Raw genomic sequence first — 27376 nt, forward strand, 5'->3', positions numbered from 1 at the left:
CAAACAATGATGTAACATTACAATGTATTTTGTTCAAATATAATATATGCAATATGTACAAATTAAAGTGAAGCAGCAGTGCAAATAACAATGGGGTAAAAACAGCTAACAAATAAGGGATCACAGTTGGCTATTAACAGTAGAGAAGAAGACTGACAGAACATGTACTTTGCTGTACTCCATTAATCTCAATGGTGAATAGAGGATAAACATACTCCAGAACAAGTAGTGTAACATGTCACACCCTTATGATTGATATTTCACTATTACCCCAAAATATGACAGCTATAATAGCTCCAGTTTTGTGAAGTTTGTGTTTTGATGAACCTAACAGCCATGGAAACTAACACAGAAGAAAGGGCTGCACATACATGATACAATTCTTAGAGATAAACAATCAGTCAGGTTCAAATGCTACATTGATGGAGCAATTTACATCTCCCAGTCCCTGGGTGTCAATCTTCCTCCGGTGGCCCTTGGACAGCACACGGTGCAACAGGCTAGGGGAGCTGTGGGCCGAGCCTGACTTTGAGGAGGCCTCGTGTCCCAGGGCCCGGAAGAGGCTCTCTTTCTCATGCCTGGGGACCTTTGGAGTACTACGACCGCTGCATACATAAAGAGGGAAACAAACACAGAGGGTTTCTTGTTGATTCTCATTGACCCAATATATAGAAGTCCTATTGGATGGGAAAACTGCATACGGTGGTAGTTTTTTGACTATACTGAGGACAACTACAATCAACTGAAGTCAATCCTCTCTGTGGTTTGTTGGGTGGGGAGGAGGTGAGATAGGATCACAGATGTTCTCACCTTGTGCAGCCACATGGGGCATCAGGAGCTGCATCCTTGGATGAACTCTGTAACGAGCTTGGATTGGCATTCACCGGCTCATGATCATCACTCTGTAAACCCATACCAAAATTAGACCTTCTGGTCAACGTCCATGATTACATCATCAAGCTTTTGTCCAACAACTAGTTGGGACGGTTTATTTCTGTAGAGTTAATTGCCAGGAAGCTATGTTATATACTGTTGAAGTCGGAAGTTTACATACACTTAGGTTGGAGTCATTAAAACTCGTTTTTCAACCACTTCACAAGTTTCTTGTTAACAAACTATAGCTTTGGCAAGTCGGTTAGGACATCTACTTTCTGTGTGCGTGACAAGCTATTTTTCTAACAATTGTTTACAGACAGATTGTTTCACTTATAATTCACTGTATCAATTCCAGTGGGTCAGAAGTTTACATACACCAAGTTGACTGTGCATTTAAACAGCTTGGAAAATTCCAGAAAATGATGTCATGGCTTTAGAAGCTTCTGATAGGCTAATTAACATCATTTGAGTCAATTGTAGGTGTACCTGTGGATGTATTTCAAGGCCTACCATCAAACTCAGTGCCTCTTTGCTTGACATCATCAGAAAAAAAATGGTAGACCTCCACAAGTCTGGTTCATCCTTGGGAGCAATTTCCAAACGCCTGAAGGTACCACATTCAACTGTACAAACAATAGTACGCAAGTATAAACACCATGGGACCAAGCAGCTGTCATTACCGCTCAGGAAGGAGACGCGTTCTGTCTCCTAGAGATTAACCTACTTTGGTGTGAAAAGTGCAAATCAATCGCAGAACAACAGCAAAGGACCTTGTGAAGATGCTGGAGGAAACAGGTACAAAAGTATCTATATCCACAGTACAACAAGTCCTATATTGACATAACCTGAAAGGCCGCTCAGCAAGGAAGAAGCCACTGCTCCAAAACCGCCATAAAAAAGCCAGACTACGGTTTGCAACTGCACATGGGGACAAAGATCGTACTTTTTGGAGAAATGTCCTCTGGCCTGCAAGCTGAAGAACACCATCCCAACCGTGAAGCACGGGGGGGGCAGCATCATGTTGTGGGGGTGCTTTGCTGCAGGAGGGACTGGTGCACTACACAAACGTGGATTACGTGGATATATTGAAGCAACATCTCAAGACATCAGTCAGGAAGTTAATGCTTGGGCGCAAATGGGTCTTCCAAATGGACAATGACCCCAAGCATACTTCCAAGGTTGTGGCAAAATGGCTTAAGGACAACAAAGTCAAGGTATTGGAGTGGCCATCACAAAGCCCTGACCTCAATCCTATAGAAATGTTGTGGGCAGAACTGAAAAGGCGTGTGTGAGCAAGGTGGCCTACAAACCTGACTCAGTTACACTAGCTCTGTCAGGAGGAATGGGCCAAAATTCACCCAACTTATTGTGGGAAGCTTGTGGAAGTCTACCCTACACGTTTGACCCAAGTTAAACCATTTAAAGGCAATGCTACCCAAATACTAATTGAGTGTATGTAAAGTTCTGACCCACTGGGAATGTGATGAAAGAGATAAAAGCTGAAATAAATCACTCTACTATTATTCTGACATTTCAAATTCTTAAAATAAAGTAGTGATCCTAACCGACCTAAGACAGGGAATTTTTAATGTCAGGAATTGTGAAAAACTGAATTTAAGTCTAAGGTGTATGTAAACTTCCGACTTCAACTGTATCTACACAGTAAGTTCTACACTGTCAAAACATTACTCATCTCTTTTTAGTCCAATATCTGGATGAGCAACAAACCTTAATGAAAGGTTGTTCACAAAACAAAAATATAAAAAACATTCTACATTCCTTTTTTTAATCTTGCTTTTCAGCAGTCAGGGGAAAAACCTTACCTGGTTCAGTCTGGTCACACATGCGGTTGGAAAGTACCCCTCTGCCCCGTTCTGTAGACGCCCGAACCACCACGAGGGCTCATCTCTGAAGAGAACTTGGATGATGTCACCCTGACAGAGTTGAAGTTCATCTGGCCATTGAGGCCTGTAGTTGACTGCTGCTACTACCTGAAGGAGAAGAAGTAAGATGCCACTGTAACTCAGTAAGAGACAAAGTACTACTCAAGGAATAGTTGACCTATTTTTGGTTCCAACTTCAAAAAACACTTTCATTTGTTAATGCAAGATAATAAGAGTTGAGGATGCTCTCTCCCTTTACCTGAGACAACTGAAGTTACAGCTCATTGCACTCAGAATATTACATCATGCTACAAATCCTATTCTTGAGATTTAATTAATATACTTAATTAATTAATTGTCTATCTTGATGAACCAACAGGTTACAGAGGCCAAACCCAGCCACTGCGCTTTCATTCAAAATGTCCCCACAGAAGACCAGATAAGAGGATTATCTTGTCTTAAATTACAAGTACTGTATATCCTTACACTGACATCAGTGACATGTAACTTTTGCCAGGAGAGAGACAATACCGTGGACAGTGTATTTGTTGCTCTAAATAAAAACAGGAGTTACTGTACAGTTTATGAGCACAGAAGTTTGATAATAATTTGTTACTGAAAGAGAGGGATAAGAGTCTATCTAGGTCTCCTGTTCCTCATGTCTGTCAACAGTCCAAGGCTCGCTGGAGTTGATCTCCTTTAAATAACCAATAGAGAGAGCTATATATAGAAGGTCCTTAGCTGTGATGTGGAAAAAGGAGAGGGGGTCAAGGCCTGCCTAGAGGAGTAGACTACACTGCTTCCCTCAAGTCATTCCCTTATGTCACTTTCTGCTGAGAAAGTCCACCAATCACATCGGACTAATCTTGCTAAATCAATTCTAAGTAGATCTTCTAGCTCTACTGTATACCGTATATTGTTGTCACTGTGTTCATCTTATCATCCATTCATGTTGTTGCTCCATTCCTCTAGTCTAAATGACAACACATCTTGATCCTCTGCAGAACGTCACCCTGACACTGGATCGTTCACATCTGTGCTTGCTATATATTTGATGTTCTGGTTGCGACTTACTATACATGTAGCTCTATCAATAATGAGAAATCATTAACATACCTTCACTGCTTCCCTAGGCCTGTATCTTGTTCTTGCTCTACAAGCTGATAAAAAAGGGTAGATATGAAGTCATAAAGAGCTGTTAGGCAAGATGACAGCAAAACTATGATAGGCTACTGAAAACCAGTCAATGAAAATACCCTGAAAAAGCAAATAAATGAATCCTCTATGCACAATAACAACCTCAATAAAGACCAGGACAGTATGACAACATGAGACTAGTCCAAAATAGAACTGGGGCCATAATGGATCAAGAGTTTCAGAGTACTCTAGGATAAGTTACTTCCTCTTCATGCATTCTTATTCATTGTGATTCAAGGCAAAACTGATCCTAAATCAGCACTCATACACTGAGAAACAGAGAGGATTGCAGGTGGTACTCACCTTGTGGGGAGAAGACAGTGGTGAATACCTCAAAGTGCCCATCACTCTGCACGTAGATCTTCTGCATCCTCTCCTGCTGTGTCTGAGACACTGTCTGGCAGCTCCACACTATTGCACGCCGCTTTAAATAACACCAGTGTCACTAATCCCACCGCACAGAAACACAGTAACACATACCCTTTCTCTCCATCACACACACACCCTTTCTATCCATCACACATACACACCTCACACGCATGTCACACACACACCCTTTCTATCCATCACACACACGCAAGTCGCATAAAGTGTTTCTTCGAACTCGCTGACACCTTTGAATCTATTTTCATCTGCAATCTGTCATTTTGAGTCAAACGAATACGATGACGCGAAACAAAAAGACTGATCCACCATTAACATTTTAAATCATTGCCATGTAAAAAACAAGTATAATGTACTGCAGATTTTTTTTCTGTCTACTCATTCATTTGTAGCCCACACACAAAAAAAGTGTTCACACATTTAAATTACCATTAATTAAATCGCAATACTTCATTTATTGAAATTCTTATTTTCTTATTCAGAAAAAATAAAATGTGACATATGAACAGGAGTGAAAAAAGTAGAAACATTGCCAAGACAAGCAAAGAAAACAGAAACTAAAATGATTTAATGATTTTATGGGATCAGAGTCATGTACGTTTTGAATATAAATGATTATGGATCCTAAAATGCATTTATTTTGACATCCAGTTATCAAATGTATTTATATAGCCCTTCGTACATCAGCTGATATCTCAAAGTGCTGTACAGAAACCCAGCGTAAAACCGCAAACAGCAAGCAATGCAGGTGTAGAAGCACGGTGGCTAGGAAAAACTCCCTAGAAAGGAGTTGTGTCCTGCTTTACATCAAGACCTAACGGTAACGAGGATTTAGCGTAACTCCATTTCCATGTCAATATACAGAATCTATCATTAATAAGGATAGATATCATTGCACCCTATTCCCTATATAGTGCACCAGTTTTGACCAAAAGTGAATAGGATGCCATTTGGGATGCACTGATATTCTGTATCATATTGATACCTTAACTTGGCTCTCTTTCTCTCAATGGACCTTAAAAGCTCTCCTAGTGTGCTCTCCTGGGTTAACCTACTTGAAAGCAGCCAGATCAGACTTTCTTAGCATTAGGGCACACTTTACATAACAGTTAACCTGAGTAATCTGGAAACTAGATTTTTAAAAATAGTACACTTCTAAGAATGACGCAACACTGTCATAACAATGTAGTCCACTCCAGACCAGTAGTCTATTCTCAAATTAATGGGGAGGGGAACATGACAGCAACGGTGTACTATATTGTAGTAAATACAAATCAAAACCAACATTTGAAATTGGGGTAATATACTGTATAATCAAATAAGGAACCTTATAATTTAATTGTATCTATCAATAAAAGGAGGATGGGATGGCAAACCGGTGGGAGGCTACGTTTTAAATGGCACCCTATTCCCTATATAGTGCCCAATGTTTAACCAGAGCCCTATGGGTCCTGGTTAAAAGTAGTGTGCTGTATAGGGAATAGCACAGAGTCCTTTGGGCTCTCATCATCTCACACAGGTACAGTATGAGAGTGGGTGATGACGCATAAGAGAGCCAGTCTTAGTACAGCTTCAGGGAGGCCTCAAACAAATTAGTCAAATCTTCCTCTGTGTGTTCCCTAGGAGACAGCTTGGTCACCCTTTCCTGCAAGAGACCATAGTGACACAATCAGGGGCAGACACAGGAAATACCAGTCAGAAAAGAGACATAGTACATGTAATGAAAAAGGAAAGTAGCACTAGCACACTAAACTCTCCTTGCTTGTGGGTTTATTACCAACATCTGGGCTCAATAGTCTTAAACAGGGCGTGAAAGAACATGTCTTGCACATTTAATGTGAAACATTTCTACCTGAGGTATTGTTCCTCTCACTAGGTCAGGTATGTCATCCTTGGTGTAGCCGACAGCACTCAGACCGTCCTCTACCTTCAGGTCATAGAGGAACTGTCTCAGGGTGTCGGCCAGGAGCAGCCCAGCGTCCTCCCTCTTGGTGTTGCTCACGTCAGCCCCTGAGGAGAGACATGGAGGGGTGTGAGCTTGACGTCACAAAATCAGCGAGGAAACAATAGTGCCACGCATGCATGACACCTCTTAATGCACCTGTCCAGAGCACTGTTTATGGTATAGATTACCATTTGAGACTAAGCAATGGTAAAAGGAAATTACAATTGAGAATATATTTGTGTTAGTATTTAATGACAACACTGTTGGGGGTGTTGTAGTGAAGAGTTGCTGTTACCAAGTATCTCTGCTGCCTCCAGGTGGCGCTCTGGACACATACTGGCAGTGAAGGCAAAGACAGCAGGAGAGGTCAGAACCACAGACAGACCATGAGGCTATGGGACAGAAGAGCAACACATGGGAACTATTAATGCTTGATAGTTAAACTGTGAATGGAGATACATATTTCTGAAACAATATATTTGTTATATACAGTTAACTGCCAAAATAAAGGAAACACTTCAGTAAATGAGGGATACTAAGTATAATGAACAAAAATATAAACAACAATTTCAAAGATTTTACTGAGTTACAGATCATATAAGGAAATCAGTCAAATTAAATCAATTAAATTCAAATCTATGGATTTCACATGACTGGGTAGGGGTGCAGCTAGGTGGCTGGTATCAGACAATCCCGCAGATAAAGAAGCCAGATGTGGAGGTCCTGGACTGGCTACACGTGGTCTGCGATTGTGAGGCCGGTTGGACGTAGTTCCAAATTCTCTAAAATGCTGTTGGAGGTGGCTTATGGTAGAGAAATTAACATTTAATTCTCTGGCAACAGCTCTAGTGGACATTCCTGCATGGCAATTGCGCTCTCCCTCAAAACTTGAGACATCTGTTGCATTGTGTTGCGTGACAAAACGGCACATTTTAGAGTGACCTTTTATTGCCCCCAGCACAAGGTGCACCTGTGTAATGATACTGCTGTTTAATAAGTTTCTTGATAAGCCACACCTGTCAGGTGGATGGATTATCTTGGCGAAGGAGAAAAGCTCACTATTAGGAATGTAAACAAATTTGCTCACAACATTTGAGAGAAATAAGCTTTTTGTGCATATGGAAGATTTCTGGGATCTTTAATTTCAGCTCATGTTTCATGGGACCAACACTTTACATTCATGGGACCAACACTAAACATTTCTGTTCAGAATATATATTGAAAGCAGGTGCTTCCACACAGGTGTGGTTCCTGAGTTAATTAAACAATGAACATGCCATCATGCTTTGAGTCAGGCATATAAATGCCCAGTTGCCAAGTATTTTGGCTACTATGGCTAGAAGAAGACATCTCCGTGACTTTGAAAGAGGAGACTCAAAGGAGTATAGGGGGTTTAAAGATTGTGTGTCTCAGTCACCAGATCGCAACCCAATTGAACACTTATGGGAGATTCTGGAGAGGCACCTGAGACAGCGTTTTTTCACCACCATCAACAAGATACCAAGTTATGGGCCTCCCGAGTGGCGCAGTGCTAGCTGTGCCACTAGAGATTCTGGGTTCGAGTCCAGGCTCTGTCGCAGCCGGCCGTGACCGGGAGACCAATGGGGCGGCACACAATTGGCCCAGCATCGTCTGGATTAGGGGAGGGTTTGGCCCGGCAGGGATATCCTTGTCCCATCTCGCGACTCCTGTGGCGGGCCAGGCGCAGTGCACGCTGACACGGTCACCAGGTGTATGGTGTTTCCTCCGTCACATTGGTGCGGCTGGCTTCTGGGTTAAGTGGGCATTGTGTCAAGAAGCAGTGTGGCTTGGTTGAGTTGTGTTTTGGAGGACGCACGGCTCTTGACCTTCGCCTCTCCCGAGTCCGTACGGTAGTTGCAGCGATGAGACAAGACTGCAACTACCAATTGGATATACTTTGGGGTGAAAAAAAAAAATAGGTAAATCTTTTTTTCTTAAAGATAAAGAATTATGGAATTTCTCATGGAAGAATGGTCTCGCATCCCTCCAATAGAGTTCCAGACACTTGTAGAATCTATGCAAAGGCGGCCTAACGCCCTATTGAGACACTTACTGTTGGTGTTTCTGTTATGTTGGTGTTTCCTTTATTTTGGCAGTTACCTGAAAATATACACTGAGTATACAAAACATTAAGAACACCTTCCTAATATTGAGTTGCACCCTTGATACAAACCGGTGCGCCTGGCACCTACTACCATACCCTATTCAAAAGGCACTTAAATATTTTGTCTGGCTCATTCACAATCTATTGTCTCAATTGTCTCAAGGCTCAAAAATCCTTCTTTAACCTGTCTCCTCCCCTCCATCTACACTGATTGAAGTGGATTTAACAAGTGACATCAGTAAGGGATCATAGCTTTCACCTGGTCATTCTATGCAATGGAAAGAGCAGGTGTTCTCAATAGTTTATATACTCAGTGTATATATCAAACATGGAACAGAATACCAATGAAAATACATTATATCAGTGTCAAAACTGTGGTTATAGAGATCATAGATATTTGGAACTAAATATATGGAATTTTCAATTATATAAAAGGTCAAATTTAAAACAGACATTTTTCAATAATAAGATTGCTTTTTTATTGGTTCTAAAATGAAGAAAAGGACCAGAATCGCTTTACCACTACAGGGTGATCCACATTGTAGCCCTTAGCCATGTAAGTCTTCACATTTCCAGCAATAGGATAAGACATACCGTGGCTAGAAAATGAACAAAAAGCCTCTCATCAGTCACATTAACCATCAATCACAGGACACACTGTAACTATTCATATAAGGAAGGGGATGCGTGCAGTTTCAATCATTATGAAGGTGTAATGAGCCATATGTTTACATTACCATAAGTGGACCCCAGCATTTCCAAACCCGATCCCGGCAAACACACTGGCAAGATGCATGCTGGACCTGGCCTTTACATCCTCAGCATCGTTCACCGCCCTTAGAGGGAGAAAGTGAACAGTTAATGACGTCGCCTACATCAGCACTAATAATAAGAAACCACTGATAATAATATTCACAATAGACAGTAGTGATTTTTAGAGGATAAAACTGTGGAATAACTAATGGAGGCCTCATCAGGAAGGCGTTTACCGTTTCATGTACTTGGCCACTACATTCAGAGCATGTCTGGACCAGACATCACTAATGGGGTTACTGCCCTGGTAGGCCGGCCGGTTGATGGGGTTGGGAGGGCAGGGGCTGCGCATGTTGTAGGGAAGAGCCGTGTAGGACTCCAGGGCATGGCTGCATAAGGACACACAAAGAGAACAGATGAAGAAAATAACTTAATCCAACTCCTATTTTTCTAATCAGTCACTTCTATCTGGCACCACCTTGGCGTTATAAGAGCACAGAGTGGGGGAAAGGTCAAAGGCCTCTGCAGCATGTCGGTAGAGAGAAGCATGTTGATGAATGAGTTATTTGGCTTATAAGGTTGATAAAAGATGTGAATGTAGCCTTAAAAACATAATAATATGTTACACAGACTGACTGATTGAATGTGATCAATATACACCGCAGTTCAAAAGTTTGGGGTCACTTAAAAATGTCCCTGTTTTGAAAGAAAAGCAATTTTTTTTGTCCATTAAAATAACAGCAAATTGATCAGAAATACAGTGTAGACATTGTTAATGTTGTAAATGACTATTGTAGCTGGAAACTACTGATTTTTAATGGAATATCTACATAGGCGTACAGAGGCCAATTATCAGCAGCCATCACTCCTATGTTCCAATGGCAAGTTGTGTTAGCTAATCCAAGTCTATAATTTTAAAAGGCTAATTGATGATTAGAACACCCTTTTGAAATTATGTTAGCACAGCTGGAAACTGTTGTCCTGATTAAAGAAGCAATAAAACTGGCCTTCTTTAGACTAGTTGAGTATCTGGAGCATCAACATTTGTGGGTTCGATTACAGGCTCAAAATGGGCAGAAACAAATAACTTTCTTCTGAAACTCGTCAGTCTATTCTTGTTCTGAGAAATTAAGGCTATTCCATGCGAGAAATTGACAAGAAACTGAAGATCTGGTACAACGCTGTGTACTACTCCCTTCACAGAACAGCACAAACTGGCCCTAACCAGAATATAAAGGCCTTATTCTAAAAATGGATTAAATTGTTCTTTTTTTACTCATCAATCTACACACAATACCTCATAATGACAAAGCAAAAACTGGTTTTTAGATTAAAAATGGAAATATCACATTTACATAAGTATTCAGACCCTTTACTCAGTACTTTGTGGAAGCACCTTTGGCAACGATTACAGCCTTGAGTCTTCTTGGCTAGGACGCTAAAATGTGTATGTGACCAATAACATTTTATTTTTTTGGGAGGTTTGTCCCATTCTTCTCTGCAGATCCTCTCAAGCTCTGTCAGGTTGGATGGGGAGCGTCGCTGCACAGCTATTTTCAGGTCTCTCCACAGGTGTTAGATCGGGTTCAAGTCCGGGCTCTGGCTAGGCCACTCAAGGATATTCAGAGACTTGTCCTGAAGCCACTCCTGCGTTGTCTTGGCTGTTTGCTTAGGGTTGTTGTCCTGTTGGAAGGTCAACCTTCGCCCCAGTGAGGTCCTGAGTACTCTGGAGCAAGTATTCATCAACAATCTCTCTGTACTTTCCTCTGTTCATCTTTCCCTCGATCATGACTAGTCTCCCAGTAACTGCCACTGAAAAACATCCCCACAGCATGATGCTGCCACCACCATGCTTCCCCGTAGGGATGGTGCCAGGTTTCCTCCAGATGTGACCCTTGGCATTCAGGCCAAAGAGTTCAATCTTGGTTTCGTAAGACCTGAGAATATTGTTTCTCATGGCCTTTTGGCAAACTCCAAGCGGGCTGTCATGTGCCTTTTATTGAGGAGTGGCTGCCGTCTGGCCACTCTACCAAAAAGGCCTGATTGGTGGAGTGCTGCAGAGATGGTTGTCCTTCTGAAACGTTCTCCTATCTCCACAGAGGAACTCTGGCGCGGTCAGTGACCATCGTCCCTTCTCCCCGATTGCTCAGTTTGGCTAGGCGGCCAGCTCTAGGAAGAGTCTTGGTGGTTCCAAACTTCCATTTAAAAATGGAGGCCACTGTGTTCTTGGGGACCAATGCTGCAGAAATCTTTTGGCACCCTTCCCCAGATCCTCAACACAATCCTGTGTTGGAGCCCATGGACAATTCCTTTGACCTCATGGCTTGGTTTTTGCTCTGACATGCACTGTCAACTGTGGGACCTTATATAGACAGGTGTGTGCCTTTCATCTCTAATCAAATTAATTTACCACAGGTGGATTCCAATCAAGTCGTAGAAACATCTCAAGGATGATCAATGGAAACAGAATGCACCTGAGCTCAATTTCGAGTCTCATAGCAAAGGGTCTGAATACTTATGTAAATAAGATATTTCAGTTTTTGCTAAAACTCTGTTTTCGCTTTATCATTAAGGCGAATTGTGTGTAGATTGATGAGACATTTAAAAAAAATGTTTTGAATAAGGCTGTAAAGTAACAAAATGTTGAAAAGGGGAAGGGGGCTGAATACTTTACGAATGCACTGAATACAGTATTTTACATACCATAGCACATCAAAACCACTATTGGCAGCCACCCTCTCGGGCATATGCAGAGTGTGGAGAGGATCCACTATTCCAAGAGTCGGCTTAATGGCTCGGCTGGCTATGCCTGAATAGATGAACCAGAAGACAAGCAAGTCATACTGAGTCATTGAATGAAACATTGCAACATACAGTATGAATTTAATTATCATTTGAATGTGAGGCCAGCAATGCAACTAAGGAGAGAGATAGCTGTGCCCTGACAACGTGTTTTTTTTTTACCAGTTTTTGCTTTCAGCTTTTCGAAGTCGAAGATCGCAACACCTGTTGTCTCACTGCCAGTTCCTGCTGTTGTGGGAACTTAAGAGAAAATAGTTGCCATGTGACTAACATGTACAAGTTTAGCCTATATTAGGAAAACTGCATATCTGCACATCCATTCAATTGTTCTAAAAGTGTATGACATATTAATTTCCTCCCTGAGAGGATTTGAGGTGTAGTCTAACAAGATCAGGTGTGCACAACCATCCACAAAAAAATCTCTCTAATCTATAATAGTCAAAGTAAAGACACATTTATATACAGTGTACATACAACAGATTCTAAATGGTTCAGTGTACCAGGGTCAGTTAGTTCCTAAACCTATTAACCTCAGTGTGTATTCGTGACTGAGGGTCATAGTACCTGCGATCAGGGGCTTGAGAACACCTGTAATAGGCTTTGCCTTCCCTATAGGCGCATTGACAAAGTCTAGAAAATCCGCATCGGGATGGCAGGCATACAGGTTGGCAGCTTTACAGGTGTCAATCACTGAGCCTCCACCCACAGCAACGTAAATGTCAAACGTTTCTTTCTTCGCAAAAGCTATGGCCTCCTTGAAGCTGTATAGTAAAGAGTGAAAGTGATTACTTTATTGAAAATTCATCCCTCGATTTACTTTTTGATTACGCTTCTCATCCATACATTTACTCCAAATGAGGAAAAACTAGAATCAATATCAAATGTAATGATGAAATTCCAGTCAAGATGTATGACATACCTTGGTGTAGGTACTGTATGTAGGCTGTCATTGTAAATAATAATTTGTTCTTAACTGACTTGCCTAGTTAAATAAAATAAAAAAAATACAAAGTAATTGAAAAGAAGTTTCCCAAATGGCACTCTATTCCCTATATACGGTAGTGCATTACTTGTGACCAGAGCCCTATGGACCCTGCTCTGTTCAAAAGTAGTGCACTATATAGGGAATAGCTAGGGTGCCAATTGGAACGCATAGGGTTACCTGGAGTCTGTTGGCTCCACCCGAACATTGTCATAAACTTTGTAGTTAACCCCGTTCTGAACTAGAGACTCCAACACGGCCTCGACAGGAGAGAGCTGAGACAGATTATTGTCCGTCATCAGACACACATTACGGGCTCCCATGTTCTGAAGATCCTGCAATTTTAAAGAAAATCACAAAATAGGAGAGTGTTATTCACACCTTAGACAAAATCTTATATGATTCATGTTCAAAGCATTATATGCAAATTCAATTTTAGGCCTGTTCATGTCTCTTCTATTATTGACACTTTTTACTTGTGAACACAACCCCTTACCATTTAGGAAGAACAATTATATTATGTAAACATGAGTTGTTTAATATCTTGTCAAGAATAGCATCAACAAATAGCAGAGACTTATTTACCATACCAATTTCCCGTGTGACACCCTCTCCATATCTAATGTTTGAGCTCGCCATCTGAAACCAAATAATAACATAAAAAATATGGTTAACGTTGGCCAACATCCCAAGGAAGAATACCGTTGACTACTTTTCATTAATAAAATAGAGAAATAGATATCTTAGAAAAGTGTCAGTTCACTTTTTTTTTTTTTGCAGTACTTTAGCCTAAAGACTACTTTAATTAATAACCGTCATGTCTGCTTATTAGTAGGGCTTATTTAATTATTTTGAAAAGCTTCTGTGGCCATGTCAAAGTCAGATGAGTGAAAATATGGTTAAATAGTTCAAGTTACCTCAAATGCATAATCCGTTTTTCTTCCACAGTCATGTCCTGAAGCTAGAGCACAAACATTACAACTTTAAAACATGTTGTGACAGGGTAAAAACCACACTTTTGTTCCATGTTTTTATGGACCCTAATTAGTGGTTCACATGTACACATTTCTTTATTTTTTAAAGTGACAGTGTACTGTCCTCCTTGAGGTGTTTCTAACCAAAAAAAGATAGCCAAAATCCATTCAAGAACTGAACCAGAGTCAGGGATAGGTTTTCCGTAAACCTCTGGTTTTAATAGATAAACCGGTCGTCAGTTGACACATTGGTGGGGCTGGCTGCCGGGGTAAGCTGGCGGATGTTAAGAAGCGCGGTTTGGCGGGTCATGTTTCAAGGATGCATGCCTCGACCTTTGCCTGCCGAGCCCGTTGGGGAGTTACAGCGATGAGACTAGCTCGATATTGGGGAGAAATTGTGGGTAAAATAAAAAAAATAAGTGCCAAGGGCCACTCATTGCGGGTCAATGGGAGCGTGGTAGTGTTTGAGTCCATTGTCGGCGTAGGCGGTATGCTTGAGTCCGAGATGGGCCTCAGATTGGGAGAGGAGGCCCGGGTGCTCTTAGTAGGAAAGGAGCAACCCAGCTGTTTGTGTTGTCTTTTTCAAAATCAAATCAAAACAAATTGATTTATATAGTCCTTCTTACATCAGCTGATATATCAAAGTGCTGTACAGAAACCCAGCCTAAAACCCCAAACAGCAAGCAATGCAGGTGTAGAAGCACGGTGGCTAGGAAAAACTCCCTAGACAGGCCAAAACCAAGGAAGAAACCTAGAGAGGAACCAGGCTATGCGGGGTGGCTAGTCCTCTTCGGGCTTCCTTTGAATTCATGGGAGAAATCACCATGTTGCGCAGCGTTGTCCGGGTTTGTCCTAGGTTGGCCGTAAACTGACTTCACTAGTTAAATACAACAAAATATTTTTTTAAATGTGACAATGAACAACAACCCGAAAGCACTGAATGGTCTGTGTAACCACATGAATAGGTCTACCTCGTGCTGTAGGATGTGTTGATCAACTGATTGATAGGTGTCGGCCTAATGTAGATTGACAAACGTTCCTCTACTGTGGATGCTCGGCAACATGTTTTCGAGCCCGGACTCGCTATAAATGTATTTTATAATAACTGACTGTTACTGCAATACTGCCACCTGTAGGATGATAATGAGTTCTTGACTTTGTTATAGTTGCAATTATGGAAACTTGCAACCATGTTCAAGTCCATCTTCGTCATAATTTATAATTGGCTATGTGGAATTTTGTTCCAGGAAATAATCACTGTCATCTGGTGAGGTTAGCATAGGGCTAACGTGTGCCAGGTGATGGGACCAGCTACAATGCAGCGTTCTTTCAAGTATAAATAAATCAACGATTTGAATTGGCTGATGCGCATTTTGACGCGGAGAAACTGTTTTATAATGTTCGCAATTATGGGCACTGTTTCCTGTTTATTACATCACGTAAGAAAGTAATGAGTGCAACCTAGATACAGATAAATAAAACAGCCCCGGGTGGCGCTAAATCACTAGGTGCATAGAAAACTTGAATGACAGGCAGAACAGAGCTTTTGCACAAGAAGCTGTGTTAGGTGTTACATACATGTTACAATTAACAATAACGGTGTGTTATAATAAAACAGGTTATTTTAACCAACTACTACCTTGATGGAATGTATGAGAATGGGCAGGGCATCTGCACCTGTAAATGGGGGAAAAAACGGCATTTTCATAAACAGTGTAATCATTTGACGCAAACCCGCGAGTGAAACGAAGTTGGGTTGACGTCGATGCTTGCACTGCCATCTGGCTACTACATAACAAGTTAGGTAGGGGCCTAGCTAAATAAGTGCATATAACAATCTTGTATTTGTGCATTTTCGCGATTAGGAATCAACTTACGCTGCTTTTTCAAGTTGCCTGAGCAAATGCACAATCCTGTCGCGTCCTGCCATGTTGTAGTTCTTCCTTCGGCTTTTGGGTTCAACTCGAGGGAGTCGAAGTCTGGAGTTTGAACTGATACACGAGCGCCCCTTACTGTACCGAATGTGAAAAGATATAGGACATGGGTCAGACCTATGACGTTTACCCAAGGCTCTACCACTCACGTCATGATGAGGAAAGCACAATTTCCATTTATTGTAACAGGCAGTAGAGTTAACTTACTGTAAGAGAAAGATGGCCTAGTCCTACTATTCAAAATATAATTTAGGGTAACCAAAGTAGTAATGTTCAATATCAAGTTCAACTCATAGGAAAAGGAGGGCGACTATCAGCTGAAATCACAACCTATCGCCTATGGGTTTAGATTTATTCACTGCACATCATAGGCCTAAGCTATAACTGCATCCTAGTTTTCATACTTGGATGAATAACGATCAATAATAGCATCTCTGCCCTTTACTGCCAGTGAGTGACAGTCAGGCATGTGATTACGTAGCCTACATCAAGTGATGTGAGGAAGAGCACTTTAGACAGTTGGCGTCACGCAACACGCAGCCTAACGGACTGTCAACCCCAAAGTTCCCTTACCACATAGGCTGCCACTGTTGCAGTTGTCACTAGAGAGTGAAAAAAAACGTATTTCCCACCATTTGTCACCATGAAATCTCTCAATTTTCATTCATATCTACTTCCGGTGTCCCCAACAATAAAATAGAAATATGTTTTATTATGGCGGTAATTCTAATTCTGTGGTCCCCTTAACCCTGTGACCTCTAATCTTCCACATATACTGTACAACCTGCAAGGTGCCAGCCCAGAGCCATTATTAATGGTTATATACAGCACTGATACCAGACAATCTAAAGGAAGAGACTGTTTATGTGTAGTGTCTGTCTTGTAAAGGCACCTCTATTCTCCATACCTCCGACACTGATCGTTTCATTCAGCTGGATGGGTTTTTTCCACCAAGTGACTCACAGTGATTTAGTACCTGTGCTGTGTTCACTCGCACCGCTACACTACATGTGTCAGCTCTGGCCGGTGTTAACCAGGGCATGAGGAGATCCGTGTTGAGCCGTGATGATGGTATCAGAGGGGACAGACTAGCCAGGCAGCGAAAGAAACTCCATGTCCTTAGCCTGCTTTAAAAAGAGCAATTTCCCTGTGCCCTTTCAGTCTCAGTGTGGTGCAGCCAGCACCATTTCTCTGAGACTGTGATACAGGTGGCTGTTCCAAATGGCACCCAATTCCCTATTTAGTGCACTGCTTTCGACCAAAACTAGTGCACTATGCAGGGAATAGGATGCCATTTGGGATGCACAGACACAATGTTATTGTATAACAGTCCCAACATGCTGCAGCTGGAAAGGGCTCCTCCCATTAAACACCTAGCAGCCCGTCATTGGACACTGTGCTATCTAACCTCCAAACAAGCTTCAATGCCATACAACACTCCTTCCGTGGCCTCCGACTGCTCTTAAACGCTAGTAAAACCAAATGCATGCTTTTCAACTGATCGCTGCCTGCACCCGCATGCCCGCCTAGCATCACCACCCTGGATGGTTCCGACCTAGAATATGTGGACATCTATAAGTACCTAGGTGTCTGGCTAGACTGCAAACTCTCCTTCCAGACTCATATCAAACATCTCCAATCGAAAATCAAATCAAGAGTCGGCTTTCTATTCCGCAACAAAGCCTCCTTCACTCACGCCGCCAAGCTTACCCTAGTAAAACTGACTATCCTACCGATCCTCGACTTCGGCGATGTCATCTACAAAATGGCTTCCAACACTCTACTCAGCAAACTGGATGCAGTCTATCACAGTGCCATCCGTTTTGTCACTAAAGCACCTTATACCACCCACCACTGCGACTTGTATGCTCTAGTCGGCTGGCCCTCGCTACATATTCGTCGCCAGACCCACTGGCTCCAGGTCATCTACAAGTCCATGCTAGGTAAAGCTCCGCCTTATCTCAGCTCACTGGTCACGATGGCAACACCCATCCGTAGCACGCGCTCCAGCAGGTGTATCTCACTGATCATCCCTAAAGCCAACACCTCATTTGGCCGCCTTTCGTTCCAGTACTCTGCTGCCTGTGACTGGAACGAATTGCAAAAATCGCTGAAGTTGGAGACTTTTATCTCCCTCACCAACTTCAAACATCAGCTATCTGAGCAGCTAACCGATCGCTGCAGCTGTACATAGTCTATTGGTAAATAGCCCACCCATTTTCACCTACCTCATCCCCATACTGTTTTTATTTATTTACTTTTCTGCTCTTTTGCACACCAATATACCTGTACACCTGTACATGACCATCTGATCATTTATCACTCCAGTGTTAATCTGCAAAATTGTAATTATTCGCCTACCTCATGCCTTTTGCACACAATGTATATAGACTTGCCCTTTGTTTTCTACTGTGTTATTGACTTGTTAATTGTTTACTCCATGTGTAACTCTGTGTTGTCTGCTCGTACTGCTATGCTTTATCTTGGCCAGGTCACAGTTGCAAATGAGAACTTGTTCTCAACTAGCCTACCTGGTTAAATAAAGGTGAAATACATTTTTTTTTAAAAAGCAGCAGCACTGTCATTCCCAATATGAGAGATCAGCCAATGAGTACCTTCCATTTTAAATTGTTCCAACTGAGTTGTATTCAGAAGTGTATTTTCATAGTTCTACTCTGTGATGTGGATTTTAGAGTTTGGTTCAGGTATTGGCATCACAATGCCATACCATTTATAGTTAATTTAGCTTATCATGAATTGTTTAGTTTTTGTAACTTTGTACAAGTAAAATAAATAATTGTATTCACCTAACAACATTTGCCTGTGGAATACCAGTAGATCTTTTAATATGTAATTTTCATAGAATAAATATATTGTTGTTCACTTCAGAGCAATTGTTCTCATCCATCTTGAAATACTCTGTTCTATTCTCAGATACAGGGTCATAGTGTGTGAGGCCCTTTAATTCATCATTACAGCATTTTATTTCATTTCATAACACAGCTAATGAAAAGGACATAACGTACTTTATACCTATACTGCATGAAGATCATCACTATCTGATACACACGTCTTGCTTTCTCCATCACACTCTCATGGATCTAATTCCAATGATTCATTATGGGTCAGTGGAGGGCTTGTGACATGAGAGTGATCACCAGAAACAATGTTAATTGGATAGACATGCCACATGATGCATCTGCAGTATTCATAGCACAAATTACATGACAATATGGTAGGGAGTTTACATGAAGTCCACAGCTTCATGCAATTTCTCTTATAGTCTTTTCACATCAACATAAATATTATGTTTATTTGAATTGATGCAAGTAAGTGTACATGATAGTAAGGAATAAGTAATAATAAGATGCATTTGAATGCATGGTCTGAGAGTTCCCCCTCTGGATGAGCAACGAGAGGAAGGAGAGAGTCGATAGCTTCGCAAAAGGTCAAACTGTCACAGAAAATGTATTCTGCCACAAACAGTGGCATTGTAACACCTTGTGACTGGGACGCATTCGCTGAAACATGGATGTCACATAAGTGGAGGCTTAGTTTTGGGAAATGGGCTGTCAGGTTTGGCACTCTTACTGACACATTGTTTCTGACCCGCTGTAACCTGGAGAAAGGAGCAAGAAGGAAGAGGGGATGGAGAGAGAGGGATGGAGAGAGTTGGATTGAGAGAGGGGGATGGAGAGAAAGGGATGGAGTGAGAGGGATTGAGGGAGGGAGAGGGGATGTAGAGTGGGGGATTGAGAGAGGGGATGGAGAGAGGAGGATGAGAGAGGGGGATGGAGAGAGGGAGAGGGGATGCAGAGAGGGGGATGGAGAGAGAGGGGGATGAGAGAGGGGATGGAGAGAGAGGATTGGAGAGAGGGAGAGGGGATTGAGAGAGGGGTTTGGTGAGAGAGGGATGGAGAGAGGGGGTTGGAGAGAGGGTGAGGGGTTTGAGAGAGGGGGTTGGTGAGAGAGGGATGAGAGAGGGTGATTGGAGAGATCGGGATGCAGAGAGGGGGATGGAGAGAGGGGGATGGAGAAAGGGATGGAGAGAGAGGGATGGAGAGAGGGGGGATGAGAGAGAGGGGGTGGAGAGAGAGGGATGGAGAGAGGGAGAGGGGATTGAGAAAGGGGGGTGGAGAGATGGAGAGGGGATGCAGAGAGGTGGATGGAGAGAGGTGATGGAGAGAGGGGGATGGAAAGAGGGAGAGGGGATTGAGAAAGGGGGGTGGAGAGATGGAGAGGGGATGCAGAGAGGTGATGGAGAGAGGGGGATGGAAAGAGGGATGAGAGAGGGCACGTTGCGGAAACACTCCTGTCAACACGGCTGTGGTAAAATCAAAGTGACTCGGTGTGGTCAAATTGATTTATTCTCGTTGGTCTTAGTGATATAAAGGACTTGTATGATATAAATAGTCAGATCTCCTACCTATTTTGAACAAATGTGTTGGTTGCTTCAGGGGTATGAACATCATACATACTATTCCCTACACTTCTTTTGACTAGAACACTAAGTATATAGGGAAGAGGGTGCCATTTGGGATGCACACAGTTTACAGTTTTTCTTATCGCTTTGGTACTATTTTCACAAGTGTGTGGTAAAATTTCCCAACTCTTAGTACAAAACTCAAAACAGATAATCAAAACTGCAGTTTTTTCAAAACTTTAAGCACATTTTCAATTGACTTAGTACAACACAAAAAATCACACACAAAAAATAACTTTTTAATCAAAACTAATCAATGTTTTATCTAGAAATACCTTTCATATGAAGTAATTGCTTTTCACAATGCAATGTTCACAATACTTACAATACAAGGGGGCCCGTCAGAGAGGTGGGCATGGGCCCCATCAAAGAGGTCAAAGAGCTGGGCATGAGCCCCGTCAAAGAGGTCAAAGAGCACTGTATCGAAGTGTTAGAGGCATCACTACAGATCCGGGTTCGATCCCAGGCTGTGTCGCAGCCGGCCACAACCAGGTGACCCAAATGGCCCAGCGCCGTCTGGATTAGGGGAGGGTTTGGCCGGACCGGGATGTCCTTGTCCCATCTCGCTCTACTGACTCCTTGTGGCGGACAGGGCGCATGCACGCTGACTTCGGTCACCAGTTGTACAGTGTTTCCTCTGACACATTGGTGCGGCTGGTTTCTGGATTAAGTGAGCACTGTGTCAAGAAGTAGTGTGGCTTGGCAGGGTCGTGTTTCGGAGGATGCATGGCTCTCGACCTCCGCCTCTCCGTACGGGAGTTGCAGCGATGGGACAAGACTGTAATTACCAATTGGATATTACGAAATTGGGGAGAAAAAGTAGAAAAACAATATTAATAACAATTTCAAAGAGGTGGACATCAGAGAGAGGGAGGAAGACGGAAGGGAACTGTTGTGTCTAATGAAGTCCGGGACATTGTTGTTGACCATGTGGTAAACAGAGGCCTTACCATGTCAGAGGCTAACAGATTAGTTCACCCCAATCTGAAATGATCAACTTTCAATTCGATCATGAGAACTTTTCGCCAAGACAACCGGTAAGTCTGCAGGATATGCGATATGCTTTACCAGTACATTTGCAGTAAAGGACATATTAAAATGTATGTCAATTCACAAAACATTCTTACAGTATGAACACATTTCCCTGGTGCCTTTTGAGAGAAACAACGACCAGGTGAAACAACTGCAGGTCGAGTATGTTTGATGCACATGTTACTTGACAATATCATATTGGAACTGTACTGTAAAAATAACTAACCAAAATATATTTTTAGAGGGTGATGCTGCTTAATGCTTCTGTGAACCATCACAAGTAGAGTATATCTTTGTTGATGAAGCGGGCTTCAACCTGGCCAAAACTCGGCGCCGTGGGCGGAACCTCAACGGCCAACTGGCTGCTGTCCAAGTGCCTGGACAACGTGGGGGAAACATCTCCATGTGCGCAGCGATCTCTGAAGATGGTGTGGTAGGATGTAGGCTGTTACTTGGATCCTACAATGCTGCACACCTCGTTGTGTTTCTAAATTAAATTGAGCAGGCCTGTCAAGGTGAAGGGGTCATATATGTCATTGTGTGGGACAATGTCTAACAATATCATACAATATACTTTACACTTACCCCAACGTTTTATGAGTCCACGTTTGCTATGCCGTTAGGAAAGGTGTTTTAGATGACATCTTGGTCCTTTGTTGAATTTTCTTAGAAAAAGGCTTGCCACTTTCTGTGGTCAAGAGAAAGTTTGTGGATCTGGATTTTATTGCCCTTTCGAATAATGGAGCAAAAAGTATTTCAGCTTGGACTTTTCCGGTTTGTTATAGAATAGATGATGTAGCCCTGGATCAAGATAGAAAGCTGATTGGGGCCATATCCTGCCCCTACTGGTCAAGCCTGGCACTTCAAAAGGGACTTCTGACCAGTAGGGTCAGCCAGGGTTCCTGGTCTGAAGGGCCCCTGTCCAGTAAAAGGGGTTTGTGCTGATGTGACGTGAAATTGCTTTGTCCTCTGTATTAATCTACTGCTTCTCTCAGTGATCCTATCACTGTGTCTCCCTCCTCAGTTGACTCTGTGAGTAATCACTTAGTGTGAGGAGAACTCCAAAAGCATTACATTAGGATCACAGTCACTGCCTTAGGTGGTCTGTCAATGAGCAATAGAAAGTGAGCATATCGATCTGCTCCTCTTTCAGAGGAGGGATTGTATCCAATCCTTTTTAGAAAATAGGGCGGAAAATGCTAGTGTTGACGAGATAAAAATGTTTTATTTTTTTCGAATTCATAGCTTTTTAGATGCACATTTTCATGGAATGTCAGAGATGTTTGAATGAAACATCTGTCAACTTAAATTGTCAACATCACAAGACATAATTAGCTCTAAAAGGTTTTGAGTCATAAACTTTTTCTGTGAAAAATCATTGGAACAATTTAAGGTTATGCTGATTAATAGAGGATTTCTATCAGATGATAAAGTATGGACAATGTTGAGAAATGGAGCATTACAAATAGTATTTTCTGGAAGACAATAACAGCATTTTTCCTTGCATATCTTAACATTGTTTATAACTTTAGATTACTATCATATACATGTATCATGCATGCCATGTCTAACGTAACAATTCTTCACAAACAGTCATGGGGGTTTGGCAACAATTCAGCAATTATTATGTCTCCGGTAGCCATACACCACACATTCTAGCCATTAGAATAAAGGTTATCAGCTAGTAGGACCCCATCAAGGCTGGCTGACCCTATATAGTCCCCTACTACTGCCCAGGGCCAATAGGGCTCTGGTCAAAAGTAATGCACCATGTAGGGAACATGGTGCCATTTTGGGACGCTCATAGAGGGAACACCTCCCTCTTTTTGGCTTTGTGCTGTACTTGCTAATTGTCAGGACCACTCTCTGAAATGCCATTATGCACGAAAGTAGCATTTCCTTGCCTGCCAGCCTAAAATTCTAAGACTGTTGCCCATAAATAATGCAAGAACCTACAGATCCTTAATTGTGAAAACCATGCAAGAATAAACATGTATTCTCATACAAATGACCACCTGCATCTCATCGCTTTTGCATATCAATGGAGGTGTGCATGTACTGTATGCATATATTTTCTTATCAGATGTACAAAGCACTGTTTCAGCTATAAGCGTTGCACATCTGATGGCTGTGATCGTGTACTGGGCCATGCGTGTGCGTGTGTGTGTGCGTGTGTCTGTGTGTCTGTGTGTCTGTGTGTCTGTGTGTCTGTGTGTGTGTCTGCTGCAAGCGCCAGCTCTCTCCTAACACCCTTATTTCAGACAGGCCAGTAATTGGTGTAACATTAAACAGACAATGGCAAATCTGCTGTCCTTCCCTCATTAAATAATTGTACTTCTAATTCAGTTGGATTTATTATTTTTGTAGTTTTGATATACAGAAAGTGTCCAGGGCAGATGGACACAATGGAAAGTGGCCCAGAGGCTATGTTTTGTCCAGCCCCCCCAACACCAGAAGGCTCGGATTGAATTAAAAACCAAACTTTGTTATCGTCACTGTGTGAGTCACATTGACTAGGGACTTTATTTGGACCAAAATGTCCTGCAATGTCCTGGACATAGTGAATAGACTCAAGAAATTGATAAGTCTGACACTCTCATGTTTCCTTATGTAGTGAGTGGATGGTCACTCTTGGCGTTGACGGTGGTATTGACAGTGATCTTGATGGTGATTTTTGAGTGCTTCTTGAGTACCTTGTGTTTCAGTGTGGAGGGTTGTGTACCTGTCGTTGCAACACTTCCACTCTGTTACAGTGGAGCACATGAGAATCAGGAGGTCAAAGGGAGATGGATGTAGCAGATGAATCGCTACCTAGAAGTAGACCTACAAGACTTCCCTCTGGAAATGTTTTCCCATAGACTGTTTAGTCCAAATCAGTGTGATGACCCCTAGCAACGATGACGCATGCAGGGGCCTTACTGTGAACGCCGTGAGCAAGGCCGAGCTTTGCCTTTAATATTCCCTACGTCATGACAACCTCTAACGAGTGGAAATGTGACAAGATTTTCCTGTATGTGAGTTGCAATTACAAAAAGGTGAGGTCAGCGGGAAGAATTCTGATTAATTTGAGATTTAATTATGTGGGGCGAATGATGATTGGAAAAGGAAAAGAGGTCCCTACTTGATTTGAGGGTCACTGAGGAGGAGATCAGACGCCTCCATTCCACCACCTGAGACTTAATAGTGTATTACTCAGAGTGTGCATCCCAAATGTCACCTTATTCCCTATTTAATACACTACCTTTGACCAGGACCCCAAAATGGCACCCTATTGCCTAGTAGTACACTATATCAAATCAAATGTAATTTTTCACATGCTTTGTAAACAACAGGTGTGGACTAATAGTGACAGAACCTCCCCAACAATACACATAGAAAGATGGGCTGTGGGGTAATTACAATATGCACATATAACTAGGAATAAAGTGACAGATGGTAAACAGTAGCAGCAGCGTATGTGATGAGTCAAAAAAAGTTAGTGCAAAAAGGGTCAATGCAGATAATCTGGGTAGCAATTTGGTTAACTATTTATATAACTATTTAGCAGTCTTATGGCTTGAGTTTAAAAGCTGTTCAGGGTCCTGTTGGTTCCAGACTTGGTGCATCGATACTGCTTGCTGTACAGTAGCAGAGAGAACAGTCTGTGACTTGGGTGGCTGGAGTCTTTTGTTAGGGCTTTCCTCTGACACCGCCTGGTATAGAGGTCCTGGATGGCAGGGAGCTCAGCCCCAGTGATGTACTGGGCCGTACGCACTACCCTCTGTAGCGAATAGGGTGCCATTTGGGACACATCCTGAGCCTGTTGGACATACCCCACAGACAGAGTGATAATGTCAGCGAGATCAACATCAGCATTCACACTGATCAATAGAGTGACACACAACATGTGACCTTCCATGTCACCCTGTGTGTGTGTGCGTGCGTGTGTGTGTGTGTGTGTGTGTGTGTGTGTGTGTGTGTGTGTGTGTGTGTGTGTGTGTGTGTGTGCGTGTGTGCATACCAGAACATCGCCAGGAGGTCAGTGACAGAGTAATGAACAGTCTTCTCTCACCACTAACGTTAACTGTCAGGGTGCCTCCTGGCTACATCGTTAGCTGGTTCCACACTTAGGATTCGGCTCGGAGGGTACCAATCTCTGGTGAAGACGTGCACATCTATTTTTATGGACGTGGTCAAAAGTAGTGCACTATATAGGGAATAGAGTGCCATTCGGGATCCACCCTATGTTTTCCCCTGACATTGCCACCGCCACCTTTGGAAATGCAATTATGAGCAACAAATAAATAAGAAAAGGCTATGAAAGTGGTGGATAACTGTATCCACCAGCACCTCAACACGGTGAGTAATAACAAAAATCATTTCCCCGGAACATTCTTTCATTTTAGCTATGTCAAGTGACATGTCTCAAAATAATTTATCCCCCTAGGTGTTTTTCCTATTTTGTTGCATTACAACCTGTAATTTAAATTGATTTTTATTTGGATTTCATGTAATGGACATACATAAAATAGTCCAAATTGGTGAAGTGAAAATGAAAAAAATTACTTGTTTCAAAAAAGAAAGAAAAAAAGAAGAAAAAAACTGAAAAGTGTATTCACCCCCTTTGCTATGAAGCCCCTAAACAAGATCTGATGGAAACAATTACCCTCAGAAGTCACATAATTAGTTAAATAAAGTCCACCTTTGTGCAATCTAAGTGTCAAGGTTTCTGTTTTTGTGTCTTATTTCTTGTTGGTTTCACAATAAAACCTATTTTGCATCTTCAAAGTCGTAGGCATGTTGTGTAAATGAAATGATACAAACTCCCCAAAAATCTATGTTAATTCCAGGTTGTAAGGCAACAAAATAGGAAAAATGTCAAGGGGGTGAATAATTTCGCAAGCCACTGTCTGTCTTATGAAGGGACCTGTGCATCAATTTACCAACATCAGGAACCTTTGGTTGTGTTCATCTAAATTAGACTCCTGGCCAAAGTAGGTTGTAAGACAAGGGGTTTGGTTTAATACACTTTTCTGAGACGTCCTAATTCATCCATTGAAAAAAAATAACCCTATTTGAATGCAGAAAGAATGAATGTCTTAGATTGTTAAAACATTTATGATGCTCAGTAAATTGGGTACTGCTTAGCATTGTTTTACATATTGCTGTAGCCTACACTGAGAATACCAAACATCAGAAACACCTTCCTAATACTGAGTTGCACCCCCTTTTTCCCTCAGAACAGCCTCAATTTGTCGAGGCATGGACTATACAAGGTGTCATAAGCTTTCCACAGGGATGCTGGCCCATGTTGACTCCAATGCTTCCCACAGTTGTGTCAAGTTGGCTGGATGTCCATTGGGATGGACCATCCTTCTTTAACCTGTCTCCTCCCCTTCATTTACACCAGGGATTCCCAAACGTTTTGGCCGGCGACCCCATTTTGATATCTGAAAATTCTCATGACCACAACCATGTGAAAAAAACATGTAGTTAACAGCCAATGCTTACATTTTTAATTGGGGATATCAGTCAATTGCAAAACATACAAACAGTATTTCTGATTGTTTTCTCAACTCACCGTAATATATTTTTACTGTGGGCCTATGACAGTCAATTGCAAATTACTTTGACATATTTTCTCTTATCGAACCACTACTAATGAGATGGTTGTACTTGATGCATTTTGCATCAGAACTTCTCAAAGTCAGGGGGCGGGGTTGACAGTGTGCACCTCATCTCTCCTGTCACATCCAACCTGGATTATACAGACGAGAGCACTGTATCAGTGTAGCAGGAGTTTTAATGCTCGGAGGGAGAACGTACAGTATTCCCTTTGAGTCAGGAACCAAAAGTCCTCCATAGTGACGTTGTCTACAGCTCGATCAGCTGTTCTGTTTCACTTGCCGGCATGCCAACTCAGTCAGGATTACAGTCCAATGGATTTCACTGATTCGGTCACTCATCTGTATAACAGTTTTGTATTTCCTCTGCATGCTTGCGTTCAGTTCATTCAGTTTCCCAAAT

The 27376-nt window shown here is 42.1% G+C and overlaps 2 protein-coding genes across 3 annotated transcripts; both read right to left on the minus strand.

Annotated features, from left to right (window-relative positions):
• Positions 1 to 5: 5 nt before the first annotated feature.
• si:dkey-97a13.12 (uncharacterized) lies at positions 6 to 4415 on the minus strand. 2 transcript variants are annotated; one of them, XM_021613195.3, is made up of 5 exons: positions 4260 to 4415; positions 3876 to 3919; positions 2700 to 2867; positions 811 to 902; positions 6 to 605 (listed from the first exon to the last, which is right to left on the minus strand). In XM_021613195.3, the coding sequence occupies exons 1-5, from the start codon at positions 4324 to 4326 to the stop codon at positions 398 to 400; spliced, it is 579 nt and encodes a 192-aa protein (XP_021468870.2). In that variant the 5' UTR covers positions 4327 to 4415; the 3' UTR covers positions 6 to 397. The 2 variants fall into 2 exon arrangements, with proteins under 2 accessions (XP_021468870.2, XP_021468871.2); XM_021613196.3 differs by lacking the exon at positions 3876 to 3919 and having other exon boundaries at positions 4260 to 4399.
• Positions 4416 to 4765: 350 nt separating this feature from the next.
• adhfe1 (alcohol dehydrogenase iron containing 1) lies at positions 4766 to 15959 on the minus strand. Its single transcript, XM_021613197.3, has 14 exons — positions 15799 to 15959; positions 15561 to 15598; positions 13865 to 13908; positions 13533 to 13586; positions 13128 to 13282; positions 12530 to 12726; positions 12128 to 12205; positions 11867 to 11972; positions 9400 to 9552; positions 9148 to 9246; positions 8931 to 9009; positions 6581 to 6677; positions 6193 to 6350; positions 4766 to 5985 (listed from the first exon to the last, which is right to left on the minus strand). The coding sequence occupies exons 1-14, from the start codon at positions 15849 to 15851 to the stop codon at positions 5902 to 5904; spliced, it is 1395 nt and encodes a 464-aa protein (XP_021468872.1). The 5' UTR covers positions 15852 to 15959; the 3' UTR covers positions 4766 to 5901.
• Positions 15960 to 27376: the final 11417 nt, after the last annotated feature.

This window comes from Oncorhynchus mykiss, chromosome 8 (assembly GCF_057628025.1).
Source record: "Oncorhynchus mykiss isolate SJ-2025 chromosome 8, ASM5762802v1, whole genome shotgun sequence".
NCBI lineage: Eukaryota > Metazoa > Chordata > Actinopteri > Salmoniformes > Salmonidae > Oncorhynchus > Oncorhynchus mykiss.

What these genes read in the sequence shown, in the direction of transcription:
- si:dkey-97a13.12 (XM_021613195.3), bottom strand. Translation starts at nt 4,326, where the DNA reads ATGCAGAAGATCTACGTGCAGAGTGATGGGCACTTTGAGGTATTCACC. An exon ending in CACTGTCTTCTCCCCACAAG is followed by an intron (nt 3,920 to 4,259) that starts GTGAGTACCACC and finishes CTTTTTTATCAG; the next exon opens with CTTGTAGAGCAAGAACAAGA. An exon ending in GGCCTAGGGAAGCAGTGAAG is followed by an intron (nt 2,868 to 3,875) that starts GTATGTTAATGA and finishes CTTCTCCTTCAG; the next exon opens with GTAGTAGCAGCAGTCAACTA.
- adhfe1 (XM_021613197.3), bottom strand. Translation starts at nt 15,851, where the DNA reads ATGGCAGGACGCGACAGGATTGTGCATTTGCTCAGGCAACTTGAAAAA. An exon ending in GGAGGCAGCAGAGATACTTG is followed by an intron (nt 6,351 to 6,580) that starts GTAACAGCAACT and finishes GTCTCTCCTCAG; the next exon opens with GGGCTGACGTGAGCAACACC. An exon ending in TGAGAGGAACAATACCTCAG is followed by an intron (nt 5,986 to 6,192) that starts GTAGAAATGTTT and finishes GGTCTCTTGCAG; the next exon opens with GAAAGGGTGACCAAGCTGTC.